The following is a 14,314-nucleotide window of genomic DNA, read 5'->3' on the forward strand; positions in this document are numbered from 1 at the left end:
AAAAATACAAAAAACTAGCCGGGCGAGGTGGCGGGCGCCTGTAGTCCCAGCTACTCGGGAGGCTGAGGCAGGAGAATGGCGTGAACCCGGGAGGCGGAGCTTGCAGTGAGCTGAGATCCGGCCACTGCACCGCAGCCTGGGTGACAGAGCAAGGCTCCGTCTCAAAAAAAAATAAAAATAAAAATAAATAAAAAATAAAAAATTACCCCAGCACTTTGGGAGGCCAAGGCAGGTGGATCATGAGGTCAGGAGTTCAAGACCAGCCTGGCCAAGATAGTGAAATCCCATCTCTACTAAAACATACAAAACTTCGCTGGGCGCGGTGGTGGGAGCCTGTAATCCCAGCTACTGGGGAGGCTGAGGCAGAAGAACTGCTTGAACCCGGGAGGCGGAGTTTGCAGTGAGCCGAGATCGCGCCACTGCACTCTAGCCTGGGTGACACAGCAAGACCTTGCCTCAAAAAAAATAAAAATAAATAAAATAGGCCGGGCGCGGTAGCTCACGCCTGTAATCCCAGCACTTTGGGAGGCCGAGGCGGGCGGATCACGAGGTCAGGAGATCGAGACCATCCTGGCTAACATGGTGAAACCCTATCTCTACTAAAAATACAAAAAAATTAGCCAGGCATAGTGGCAGGCGCCTGCAGTTCCAGCTACTCAGGAGGCTGAGGCAGGAGAATGGCGTGAACCCGGGAGGCGGAGCTTGCAGTGAGCTGAGATCGCGCCACTGCACTCCAGCCTGGGCAGCAGAGCAAGACTCCGTCTCAAAAAAAATAAAAAATAAAAAATAAAATAAAATAAAATAAAATAAAAAATTACTAACCTGGTTCTCTTTAACAGGAAGCTCTACAAGAGACTCCATGTATGACAACAAGCAAATATCAAAGAAAGTACAATATTTGAGAAACACAATGGTCTAAATTATACTTATTGCCATCTTACTTCCTGAGTTATATCTGATCCCCTGGAGGCATACTGAAAACAACTTGACATCTGGCACATACTCTCATTTTCTGCCATGCCAGGATTCTACCACTCATAAGACTCAGCCCAGGGTTCTACGTACACCAAACCAAAATCAGCAACCACAGAAGATTTGGAATATGGCATTTGACTAATACCTGCTTCACTTAATAACTTCTAAGAACTAAATCTGGCCAGGTGCAGTGGCTCACCCCTGTAATCTCAGCACTTTCGGAGGCCGAGGCGGGCGGATCACAAGGTCAAGAGATCAAGACCATTCTGGCTAACATGGTGAAACCCCATGTCTACTAAAAACACAAAACTTAGCTGGGCATAGTAGCAGGCGCCTGTAGTCCCAGCTACTCAGGAGGCTGAGGCAGGAGAATCGCTTGAACCTGGGAGGCGGAGGTTGCAGTGAGCCAAGATTACACCACTGCACTCCAGCCTGGGTGACAGAGCGAGACTCTGCCACAAAAAAAAAAAAAAAAAAAAAAAAAAAAGAAAGAACTAAATCTAAAAATCTGGCAGTAATAGCCTGTGTTTAATTACTGAATTTGACCGGGCGCAGTGGCTCATGCCTGTAATTCCAGCATTTTGGGAGGCAGCGGTGGGTGGATCACCTGAGGTCAGGAGTTCAAGACCAGCCTGGCCAACATGGTGAAATCGTCTTTACTAAAAATACAAAAATTAGCCAGGTGTGGTGGCGCTTGCACATAGTCCCAGCTACTCAGGAGGCTGAGGCAGGAGAATCCCTTGAACCTCGGAGGCGGAGGTTGCAGTAGCCGAGATCACACCATTGCATTCCAGCCTGGGCGACAGAGTAAGGCTCCACCTCAAAAACAAAACAAAACAAAACAAAAAAACCTGAATTCCACAAGGAAGTCACCAGCTTCTGAAAGGCAAGCCTCTTTCTCACTGGATATTAGGCCATCTCCAGCAGGAACCTAAAACATACCAAGTATAGGTTCCTTCATGTGTACCCAGGTTCCTGAGAGACCTCTAAGACTACCTGACAGTAATACAAACTCAGGGATAGCAACAGGAATCTTTTTTTTTTTTTTTTTTTTTTTGAGTCAGGGTCTCACCCTATTGCCCAAGCTGGAGTGCAGTGGCACAATCATGACTCACCACAGTCTGGACCTCCCTGGACTCAGCTGATCCTCCAACCTCAGCATCCCAAGTAGCTGGAACCACAGACATACACCACTACACCAGGCTAATTCTTCTATTTTCTGTAGAGACTGAGTCTCGCCATGTTGCCCAGGATGGTCTCAAGCTCCTGGCCTAAAGCCATCCTCCCCGACTCCACCTCTCAAAGTGCTGGGATTACAGGCATGAGCTACCACACCTGGCCACAACAGAAATGTAGAAGCTGAGCCAAGTCCAATACGCCTTCCAACAAAGACAGCCAAAAAACAAGCTTATAAAAGGATGTAGGACTGGAAAAGGGTGTTACCAAAGGAGGCTTTAGGCAAAGAAAACTTTATTTTTAACCTAGGAAGGAAGGGCTGAGCAGGCTCTAAGAGAATTTGATTTAAGCACCAAACACTGTGACGCAGGATTTCCTTCTAAGAAGAGAATTGCAGGGCCCCAATATTACTAAAGTAAAATCAACTAATTTCAATATGATCCTCCCTGCCTGATGGAGTCAAACAGGGTTCTCTTATCTTCTTAGAATATACAGTCTCAGCCAGGCACAGTGGTTCACGTCTATAATCCCAGCAATTTGGGAGGCTGAGTCGGGAGTATCACTGTTGAAGTTGTTTAAGACCAGCCTGGGCAAGATGGTGAGAACCCATCTCTACAAAAAAAAATATAATAATTAGGTGGACAGCCAGGTGCGGTGGCTCATACCAATAATCCCAGCACTTTGGGAGGCCGAGGTGGGAGGATTACTTGAGCCCAGGAGGTCGAGGTTGTAGTAAACCATGATCGCACCACTGCACTTCGGCCTGGGCAACAGGGTGAGACCCTGTCTCAAAAAAACAACAATGGGTGCAGTGGCTCACACCTGTAATCCCAGCATTTTGGGAGGCCAAGGCGGGCTGATCATCTGAGGTCAGGAGTTCAAGACCAGCCTGACCAGCATGGAGAAACCCCATCTCTACTAAGAATACAAAATTAGCCAGGCATGGTGGTGCATGCCTGTAATCCCAGCTACTCAGGAAGCTGAGGCTGGAGAATCACTTGAACCCAGGAGGCAGAGGTTGCAGTGAGCCGAGATCATGCCATTCCATTCCAGCCTGGGCAATAAGAGCAAAACTCTGTGTCAAAAAAAAAAAAAAACAATGAGCCAGGTGTGGTGACACATGCCTATAGTCCCAAGTACTCAAGAGGCTAAGGTAGGAGGATCCCTTGAGCTCAGAAATTCGAGCTCAGAAACGCTGAGGAAGTAAGGTATGATTGTCCACTGTACCCCAGCCTGGGTCTGGCTTTGTTAAGCCAGACCACATCTCAAAATATGTATATATACAGAAATTTAGCTTGTATTTTAACTGCCTTGGGCTACTCTGTAATTGTTTTCTGTGTGGGTCTCATCTCTCCTGACTTCTTACTTGTTCTACCTAAAAAAAAGAAAACACATAACCTAACTTAAGAACTCTTTCTGTACTTCAGTAGCCTTGACTTCTGGAAGCATCCACAGATGTCTGAGATAAGCCATAAGATTTTGAGTTTTGCTGCAGCTAGTAATCTGGGCTTCAGAGCAGAGATGCCTTTATAAAATGACCCCAAGAATCTGCCCAGAATCAACCAGCCTGGTAGAGGAAGATGAAAATTAAGTTTAGTCCATATGGACTCCTAGTTTGAAACTGGCTTATCAAACTTTTTATAGCTACTTCATCTCTGGGGAGGGGTATCCTTTTCTCTTTGAAATAAGAAGTCTTATTTAAAAGTCTTAGTCGGCAAGGCGCGGTGGTTCACACCTGTAATCCCAGCCCTTTGGGAGGCTGAGGAGGGTAGATCATGAGGTCAAGATTTCGAGACCAGCCTGGGCAATGTGGTGAAACCCCGTCTCTACTAAAAATACAAAAATTAGCTGGGCGTGATGGCAGGCGCATGTAATCCCAGCTACTCCGGAGGCTGAGGCATGAGAATCGCTTGAACCCGGGAAGCAGAGGTTGCAGTGAGCCAAGATCGTTCTACTGCACTCCAGCCTGGGCCACAAAACAAGACTCCGTCTCAAAAAATAATAAATAAAATAAAATAATAAAATAAATAAAAATAAAAGTCTTTGTCTTCCGAGATATGCAAATTAAAACCATGAGATACAACTTAACAGCCACTAAGATGGCTATAAACAAATAGATAAGTATTGGTAAGGATATGAACAAAGTGGAATTCTCATACACTGTTATTAGAAATGTACACTGGTGCAGCTGTTTTGGAAAACAGACTGGCAGTCAGTCTCTCAAAAGGTTAAACACAGGCCGGGCACAGGGGCTCACGCCTGTAATCTCAGCACTTTGGGAGGCTGAGTCAGGAGTATCGCTCTTCAAGTTGTTTAAGACCTGCCTGGGCAAGATGGTGAGACCTCATCTTTACAAAAACATTAAAAATTAGTCGGGCTGCCAGGTGCGGTGGTTCTTACCTGTAATCCCAGCACTTCGGGAGGCCGAGGCAGGTGAGTATCACCTGAGGTCAGGAGTTTGAGACCAGCCTGGCCAACATGGTAAAACCCCATTTCTACTAAAAATACAAAAATTGGCCAGCGCGGTGGCTCACGCCTGTAATTCCAGCACTTTGGAAGGCCAAGGCAGGTGGATCACGTGGTCAGGAGTTCAAGACCAGCCCGTCCAATATGGTGAAACCCTGCCTCTAGTACAAAATACAAAAATTAGCTGGGCATAGTGGTGTGTACCTGCAGTCCCAGCTACTTGGGAGGCTAAGGCGGGAGAATTGCTTGAACCTGGGAGGCAGAGGTTGCAGTGAGCCAAGATCGCGCCACTGCACTCCAGCCTGGGCGACAGAGTGAGACTCTGTCCTAAAAAAAAAAAAAATTATCCAGGCATGGTGACGGGCGCCTGTAATCCCAGCTACTTGAGAGGCTGAGGAAGGAGAATGGCCTGAACCCGGGAGGCAGTGGTTGCAATAAGCCAAGATCGTCCCATTGCACTCCAGCCTGAGCGACACAGCAAAACCCCATCTCATAAAAAAAAAAAAAAAATTCAAAAAAAAATTCAAAAAAAAAAAGGGTTAAACAGAGTTACCAGATGACCCAGTAATTTCATTCCTAAGTATTCAGCAAAGAGAAATGAAAACACAGGCCCACACACAAAAAAAGAAGTGTACACAAATGTTCATAGCATTATTCATAACAATCAAAAAATGAAGGCCAGGCACGGTGGCTCATGCCTGTAATCCCAGCACTTTAGGAGGCCAAGGCGAGTGGATCACGAGATCAGGAGTTCAAGACCAGCCTGGCCAACGTGGTGAAACCCCGTCTGTACTAAAAATACAAAAATTAGCTGGGCGTGGTGACACATGCCTGTAATCCCAGCTACTCGGGAGACTGAGGCAGTAGAATTGCTTCACCCTGGTAGACGGAGGTTGCAGTGAGCCAAGATCGCACCACTACACTCCAGCCTGAGCAACAAGAGTGAAACTGTGTCTCAGAAAAAAAAAAAGAAAGAAAGAAAGAAAGAAAACAATCCAATGTCCTTCCACTAATGGATAAATACATAAAATGTTGTATATTCATACCATGGCACATTATTCCAGCATAAAGAGGAATGACATACCGATACATGCTACAACATAAGTGAACCTTGAAAACATTATGCTAAATGAAAGAAGCCAGTAACAAGAGACCATACATATTACTCCATGTATATGAAATGTCAAAAACAGGCAAATCTATAGAGATAGAAAGTAGATGAGTGGTTGCCTAGGGTTCAGGGTTAGAGGGTTGGGAGAAAATGAGGAGTAACTTTTCAGGGGAGAGTGATTAATACACATTTCAAAACTGATTGTAGTGTGATTGTAAAACTGTGAATAAATTAAAAATCACTGAATTAAATAAGTGAACTGTATGGTATATGAATTATATGTCAATAAAATTGTTTATATATGGACACACATATAAATGATAAAGCAAATGGGGCAAAATGTTAACAATCATTGAATCTGGTTAAGAGATATACTGGAGTTCTTTGTTCTATTCATGTCAATGCTTCTTTTTCTTTTTTTTTTTTTGAGACCAAGTCACTTAGGCTGGAGTGCAGTGGTGCCATCTCGGCTCACTTCAACCTCTGCCTCCCAGTTCAAGCGATTCTCCTGTGTCAGCCTCCTGAGTAGCTGGGATTATAGGCACCCACCACCATGCCCGGCTAATTTTTGTATTTTTAGTAGAGACAGGGTTTCACCAGGTTGGCCAGGCTGGTCTCAACTCGGCCTCCCAAAGTGCTGGGATTATAGGCGTAAGCGACCATGTCTGGCCCTCAATGCTTCTTTAAATGTGAAATTGGAACAAAAGACAAAGCAATAAAGCTATGGGCCTGGGAGGCCGAGGTGGCAGTGAGTCATGATTGTGCCACTGCACTACTCCAGCCTGGGCAACAGAGACAGACTCTGTCTCAAAAAAAAAAAAAAAAGATATCCTTAATGATAATCACACACAGTATTCTTTTTTTGGAGACAAAGTCTCACTTTGTCGCCCAGGCCGGAGTGCAGTGGCACCACCTCGGCTCACTGCAGCCTCTGCCTCCCAGATTCAAGCGATTCTCTTGCCTCAGCCTCCCAAGTAGCTGGGATTATAGGTGTGTGGCACCAGCCCCGGCTAACTTTTGTATCGTTAGTAGAGATGGGGTTCCACCATGTTGGCCAGGCTGATCTAAAACCTGAAATTCCTGACCTCAAGTGATCCACCCACCTCGGCCTCCCAAAGTGCTGGGATTATAAGCATGAGACACCATACCCAGTCCACACACAGTATTCTTTCTTTTTTCTTTTTTAATTATACTTTAAGTTCTGGGGTACATGTGCAGAACATACAGTTTTGTTACATAGGTGTACACGTGGCATGGTGGTTTGCTGCACCTATCAACCCGTCACCTACATTAGGTATTTCTCCTAATGTTATCCCTCCCCTAGTCCCCCACCCCCCAACAGGCCCCAGTGTGTGATGTTCCCCTCCCTATGCCCATGTGTTCTCATTGTTCAACTCCCACTTATGAGTGAGAACATGCGGTGTTTGGTTTTCTGTTCTTGTGATAGTTTGCTGAGAATGACAGTTTCCAGCTTCATCCATGTCCCTGCAAAGGACATGAACTCATCCTTTTTTATGGCTGCACAGTATTCCATGGTGTGTATATGTGCCATTTTCTTGATGTAGTCTATTACTGATGGACATTTGAGTTGGTTCCAAGTCTTACTATTGCACACACAGTATTCTTTCTTAACATGAAACAGAAACCTGGACTAGAAAAAAAACTACCGTAATGTCTGTTCCTGCCCTGCCAGACAAATTTTTTGCTTGTTCCCCCCACCTCCACCACTCATCAAAGGTCTGCAAAGCATGCAAAATATCACTCAAGTAGCAGAATGAAATGTGGCAAGGGAGACAAATATTATTCCACTTTCTCAGGGCCTCAGTTTCCTCACCTGTAAAATCAGAAGGTTATATAATTGCTAAGGATGCTTTCATGCTTAACGTTCAATAATTTTGAAGTTCAAATTTCACTGCTTGATACAGTTAAGGAGGAGGACAATCTGACTAGTCCTCTAGCTTTCCTAGACGGTCACCTTTTCTCTTTCTTAATTATTTTATTTTTTATAAAACAGGATATTAGGCTGGGCACAGTGGCTCATGCCTGTAATCCCAGGACTTTGGGAGGCTGAGGCAGGCAGATCACTTGAGGTCAGGAGTTCAAGACAACTCTGACCAACATGATGAAACCCCATCTCTACTAAAATACAAAATTAGCCAGACAAGGTGGCACATGCCTGTAATCTCAGCTATTTGAGAGGCTGAGGCAGGAGAACTGCTTGAGCCCGGGAGGTAGAGGTTGCAGTGAGCCGAGATCGTGCCATTACACTCCAGCCTGGGCAACAAGAGCGAAACTCCATCTCAAAAAAATAAACAACAGGCCAGGCACAGTGGCTCACGCCTGTAATCTCAGCACTTTGGGAGGCTGAGGTGGGCGGATCACGAGGTCAGGAGATCGAGACCATCCGATTGAGACCATAACACGGTGAAACCCCATCTCTACCAAAAAAAAAAAAAAAANTTTTATTTTTTATAAAAACAGGATATTAGGCTGGGCACAGTGGCTCATGCCTGTAATCCCAGGACTTTGGGAGGCTGAGGCAGGCAGATCACTTGAGGTCAGGAGTTCAAGACAACTCTGACCAACATGATGAAACCCCATCTCTACTAAAATACAAAATTAGCCAGACAAGGTGGCACATGCCTGTAATCTCAGCTATTTGAGAGGCTGAGGCAGGAGAACTGCTTGAGCCCGGGAGGTAGAGGTTGCAGTGAGCCGAGATCGTGCCATTACACTCCAGCCTGGGCAACAAGAGCGAAACTCCATCTCAAAAAAATAAACAACAGGCCAGGCACAGTGGCTCACGCCTGTAATCTCAGCACTTTGGGAGGCTGAGGTGGGCGGATCACGAGGTCAGGAGATCGAGACCATCCGATTGAGACCATAACACGGTGAAACCCCATCTCTACCAAAAAAAAAAAAAAAAATACAAAAAACTTAGCCAGGCGTGGTGGCGGACGCCTGTAGTCCCAGCTACTTGGGAGGCTGAGGCAGGAGAATGGCGTGAACCCGGGAGGCAGAGTTTGCAGTGAGCCGAGATCGTGCCACTGTACTCCAGCCTGGGCGACAGAGTGAGACTCCATCTCAGAAAAAAAAACAACAAAAAAAACAGGGTCTTGCTACATTGGCCAAGGTGATCTCAAACTCCTGGACCCAAGCAATCCTCCTGCCTCAGCCTCCCAGAGTGCTGGAATTACAGGGTGAGCTGCTGTACCAGGACCCTTTCTCTTCTAAAGGTGACATTAAGAGACTATTTCAGGCCAGGTGAAGTGGCTCACACCTGTAATTCCAATACTCTGGGAGGCCAATGCAGGTGGGTCACCTGAGGTATGGAGTTTGAGACGAGCCTGACCAACATGGCGAAACCCTGTCTCTGGTGCACACCTGTGGTCCCAGCTACTCGGGAGGCTGAGGCTCAGAATCACTTGAACGGGAGAGGCACAGGTTGCAGTGAGCTAAGATCACGCCACTGCACTCCAGCCTGGGCAAAAAGAGCGAGACTCCGTCTCAAAAGAAAAAAAAAAGAGAGACTATTACAGTGTAGTCTCAATTTTTTAAGTAAGTTCATATAGGACACTGGCCAGTTTCCCATCTATCCTTATCCTAGCCACTTCTCTTCAATTCCTGGCAAGAGCCTCTGCATAGAGCCTGGGAAAATTGGAGTACCAGATGAAAGAACCTAGGATACTTATATCTCAATGCTAGGTGCAGATCAGTTCAGAGGAACTTACAGATTCCAAGGTAAGAAATAGGTCACAAGCATTCAGGAACCTTAATTCTTTTTTTTTTTTTTTTTTTTTTTTTTTTTGAGACGGAGTCTTGCTCTGTCGCCCAGGCTGGAGTGCAGTGGCCAGATCTCAGCTCACTGCAAGCTCCGCCTCCCGGGTTCACGCCATTCTCCTGCCTCAGCCTCCGGAGTAGCTGGGACCACAGGCGCCCGCCACCTCGCCCGGCTAATTTTTTGTATTTTAGTAGAGACGGGGTTTCACCGTGTTAGCCAGGATGGTCTCGATCTCCTGACCTCGTGATCCGCCCGTCTCGGCCTCCCAAAGTGCTGGGATTACAGGCTTGAGCCACCATGCCCGGCCAGGAACCTTAATTCTTAAGCAGAGACAAGGAAAATAAACTCATGAACCCCATTTCACAGTAAAGCCTTCTCCTGGGGTCACCTAGTGGTGACCATAAGAAACAAAGAAAAAGAAGATTCACCAGGACATTCGCCCATCAGAGGTAGAAAAATAAACTGAACACTACCATCTGCCTCTCCACTTAGGATGTGCCAAAAATAATGGAAAACATAAATCAGAAGCAATTCTTCCAGATTTGCTTACCTAACTGACAAGTTCAAAAAGCCAACAAGCAGATGCCATATCCTCAAGGTGGCTAAATTTGTGCTTTGCTCACAGATTACTTTCTTCTTCTTCCAGCCCAAAGAGCTTCCTCAACCAGAAAACAAAATTTTCACACCCTCCTCAATTCCTTGCACAAAAAACAACTCTACTTTACTTGCCTACATGCTGAGTCTGCAAGAAAGGGAAAGAGGTGACAGGAAGAGATTCCTATAAAATCCAATTATCTCAATCTATAATAAACACAGCAAGCTCTATGCTTATTTGGGGTTTTTTATTTTTATTTTTCTTCAGGTGCATTTGTTTATTTGAGACAGGGTCTCACTCTGTCGCTCAGGCTGGAGTGCAGTGTCACAATCAGCAGCTGGGACCACAGGCACACGCCACCACACCCAGCTAATTTTTTGTATTTCTGTAGAGACAGGGTCTTGCCATGCTGCCCAGGCTGGTCTCAAACTCCTGGGCTCAAGCAATTCACCCACCTCAGCCTCCCGAAGTACTGGGATTACAGGTATGAGCTACTGCGCCCAGCCTCCATGTTTATTTGTTGCAGACAGAGAGGAATGAATCTTAACCTTTCTCCACAAAACAAGAAGGAACACTGAGCATCTTTGATTTGCTTATTCTGGGCTCACTTTTTAAGAATGTAGATGCTACCTGAGCTATGTAAGTTAATTGTGTGGAGTGCACCTTCTTAGAGACTCCTCAATACCTTCTTGGAGAACCTGGGTACAAATTACAATTTCCTGTAGTTTCACTGAGTACAATATCATCAGTTTGGGAGCTACAAGGCAGGCTGAAGAGAGAAAATGCACCCTGGAGAGTCTCAGGAAGAACCTGCTATTTGTATTCTGTTTTGTTTTATTCAAAGATTCCCTCTGGGAGTGGTGGTTCATGCCTGTAATCCTAGCATTTTGGGAGGCCGAGGTGGGCAGATCACTTGGTCAGGAATTCGAGACCAGCCTGGCCAACATGGTGAAACCCCATCTCTACTAAAGATACAAAAATTAGCTGGACGTGGTGGCGCGCGCAGCTCATAATCCCAGCTACTTGGGAAGCTAAGGCAGAAGAATTGCTTGAACCTGGGAGACGGAGGTTTCAGTGAGCCAATATTGCAGTACTGCACTCCAGCCAGGGCAACAGAGTGAGATGTGTCTCAAAAAAAAAGATTCCCCCTCTGGATAGCTCAGATTCCCCTACCAACCCACCAGAAATGAAATGAAGGGGGGGCAAAAATCCTTTCAACATTGCATACTCTAACAAAGGCCACCTATTGGAAATGTGGTCTCAGCATTCCACTACTGCAACCACATTTAAAAAAAAAAACAGAAAATACCCTTCTTTACACATTTTATACAACTCATCCCCCTTTCTTTATTATCCCAATAAACTTTCACAGGGACATAATTTTAGCTTGCCAAAAAGCCAGATAATTAACACATACTCATTAAAAGAGAGTAACATTTCTCTTTAATGAAACGTTGAAAGACAGTTTTTAAACATTTTGAAGGTCTACTTGATGAGATTATTTTATTTACATTCTTTTTTTATAGATGAGGACCCTGACAGGGTTATCTCTAACTTGCTCCCAATCACAGAGATAGTCAATAGCAGGGCAGGAATGTTACCCCAAACTCATGCTCTCGCTTTAACTTCCCAGCTTCATTCTTATGCTCTATCATTCACAAAACATTCTATCTTCTCAAACCAAGTGTTCATACAATTTGACACCCAAAAGCACAGCATTAAAAAAAAAAAGTTTATTCCACCACCTTAAAGTTTCTTTTATTGAGAAGAATTATGTTGTTTTTAATATTTCTCAACATGTTAGTGTTTTCTAAAGACCTCCAGCCAGGCCAATGAGATGCAGTTTAATGTCATGAGAAGAGCACTGGACCAAGCAATTAACTAGTCTATGCAGGTCCCACTGTCCTTCCTAGGCCTCATTTTCCTCTCTGAGGTCCCTTCCAACACCAATACCTTGAACCGAATTCCAAAAGTTACATCAAAGTCACATACCTACCACGTAGGAAAAGATGAAAACGTCTGTACTATAAGAATTTGAAGACCTTAAAAGATGAACTTGAACAATTATTATGTACCCATCAAAATTAAAACTTATTTATTTATTTATTTATTTATTTATTTTATTTTTTGAGACGGAGTCTTGCTCTGTCTCCCAGGCTAGAGTGCAGTGGCACAAGCTCACTGTGAGCTCCGCCTCCCGAGTTCACGCCATTCTGCTGCCTCAGCCCCCCCGAGCAGCTGGGACTACAGGCGTCCGCCACCATGCCCGGCTAATTTTTTGTATTTTTAGTAGAGACGGGGTTTCACCGTGTTAGCCAGGGTAGTCGCAATCTCCTGACCTCCTGATCTGCCCACCTAGGCCTCCCAAAGTGCTGGGATTACAGACGTGAGCCACTGCGCCCGGCCTAAAATTAAAATTTTTTTAAAGTAAATTAGAAACAATAAAACTACCCCAACAAAAAGCCTAATATTAATTATATTACTGTTTCATATTTTCTCTACCTGCTATTGAGGAAATAGCTTATTTTTTTCTAACTTTGTTAAAGCATGAATTTATCACGCTTTTTTCTTTTTTTTTCTTTTTTCCCAGAGTCTCGTTCTATCACCCAGACTGGAGTATAGTGGCGCAATCACCCAGACTGGAGTGTAGTGGCGCAATCTCAGCTCATTGCAACCTCCGCCTCCTGGGTTAAAGCGATCCTCCTACCTCAGCCTCCCGAGTAGCTGGGATTACAGGCACACGCCACGACGCCCAGATAATTTTTGTATTTTTAGTAGAGACACGGGTTTCACCATGTTGGTCAAATTGGTCTCGAACTCCTGACCTCAGGTGATCCGCCCCCCTCGGCCTCCCAAAGTGCTGGGATTACCCGTCAGCTGCCGGGTGGTGAGCCACTGCGCCCCGCCTAATTTTTTTTCGTAAGAAACACTGGACTTTTTCTGGTGACCAAAAACAAAACTGTCTTGTCATCGTTGAAGCAAAGCAAGATTAGTCAACAGGATAATCACTTTCGAGAGAGAAACCTTAGAGACAGAAAAGTGAAAAGGGGTTTCCCTCATCAGGATCACATAACCTTAAAGTACAACTCGACAAACTTCCACCCACTTGAAACCCACTAACTGTAAACTCCAGACAAAAACTTATTTTCAAAACTGTTACAATTCAAAGATTCCAATGACAGTGCAGTGGAAAAGTCACGGGGACTGTAATTTTCACGCCTTCTGCAATAAGTGCCAAATCTAGTCAGGGCCCCATCTTTGACTCCCCTCATCACTTTCCCTTTGAAAGATGACTTAAGACGCATCACAACACACCATGCCTCTCCAACTAGAATGCTGCTACCCTTTTATTCACAAACGCCTTTGGCCTCATAAAGGACATAAATTACTTTTCAAAAAAGGCATGGCCCCGGGATACAAGCCGTTTCCAGGGCTAAGGGAGTTCCCACTCTTCTTGGTGCCGCCCAAGTTCACTTTATTGCTTCATGTCCCATCCAGACGTGCAGAGCTGTAATCTGTAGGAAAACTCAGGGGGCCCAGCTGAGGGCTGGGTTATAACGGTTTTGAGGAACTGGTATCACAGGCTTCTTGGGAAGTGGCCAGATAAACTCACCAAGTTTTTGTTTTCCTTTTTTTAAAGTCTGGGTGGAACTTACTTTCACTAGGACGTGGGAAGCCTTCCCTCTCTAATGGGTGCTGGAGGACAAGCTTTCCTTTATTTTAAACGAAGTCACTCAACCTCCACCAAACTGAGAACACACAACCCTCCCTCTTTCTGGTCGCCGAAGACGTGGCCACAGCGCAGCGGGCCGTAGGTTTGGACCCCTTATGGCTCAGGGCCCCTCATCCGTTTACCCCCTCCAGCCCAACGCCCCCTTCGCCCGCGCCCGCCCTGGTCCTCCCGGCCGACACTCGCCCGGCTCCCGGGACAAAGCGGGGCTAAAGGGAGGTTTCTTCCTGGGTCCCTGACCACAGCGGGCGCGGGAAAGCGGCCCCGGGCTCTGCGCGCACTCACCCGACAGCTCGTCCGGCTCCAGCCCGGTCTCGGTGTCCAGTCCGCAGATGACAAAGTAGTCGGCGAAGCGACTGGGCGCCGAGCCCCCTCCGCCGCCGCAGCTCATGGCGCCGGGGCCGAGACGGGCCGGGCCGTGCGGAGCTGCACGGAGCCCCGCAACCCAGGCGCCCGCCCCCCGCCCTCAGGCCCCCCCTC

General features: G+C 46.0%; 1 protein-coding gene across 3 annotated transcripts in view; it reads right to left on the reverse strand.

Annotated features, from left to right (window-relative positions):
• The window catches only part of DENND5A (DENN domain containing 5A), a 138,716-nt gene extending 124,402 nt beyond the window's left edge, over positions 1 to 14,314 (reverse strand). For 2 of the 3 annotated variants that reach the window (XM_017891440.1, XM_017891437.1), the window contains exon 1: positions 14,120 to 14,314. In XM_017891440.1, coding sequence (XP_017746929.1) covers positions 14,120 to 14,225 — 106 coding nt within the window. In that variant the 5' untranslated portion in view covers positions 14,226 to 14,314. The remainder of the gene's footprint in view (positions 1 to 14,119) is intronic. The other variant, XR_001889067.1, reaches the window with a different exon arrangement.

Source organism: Rhinopithecus bieti, unplaced genomic scaffold (assembly GCF_001698545.2).
Source record: "Rhinopithecus bieti isolate Rb0 unplaced genomic scaffold, ASM169854v2 scaffold_20891, whole genome shotgun sequence".
Taxonomy (NCBI): Eukaryota; Metazoa; Chordata; class Mammalia; order Primates; family Cercopithecidae; genus Rhinopithecus; species Rhinopithecus bieti.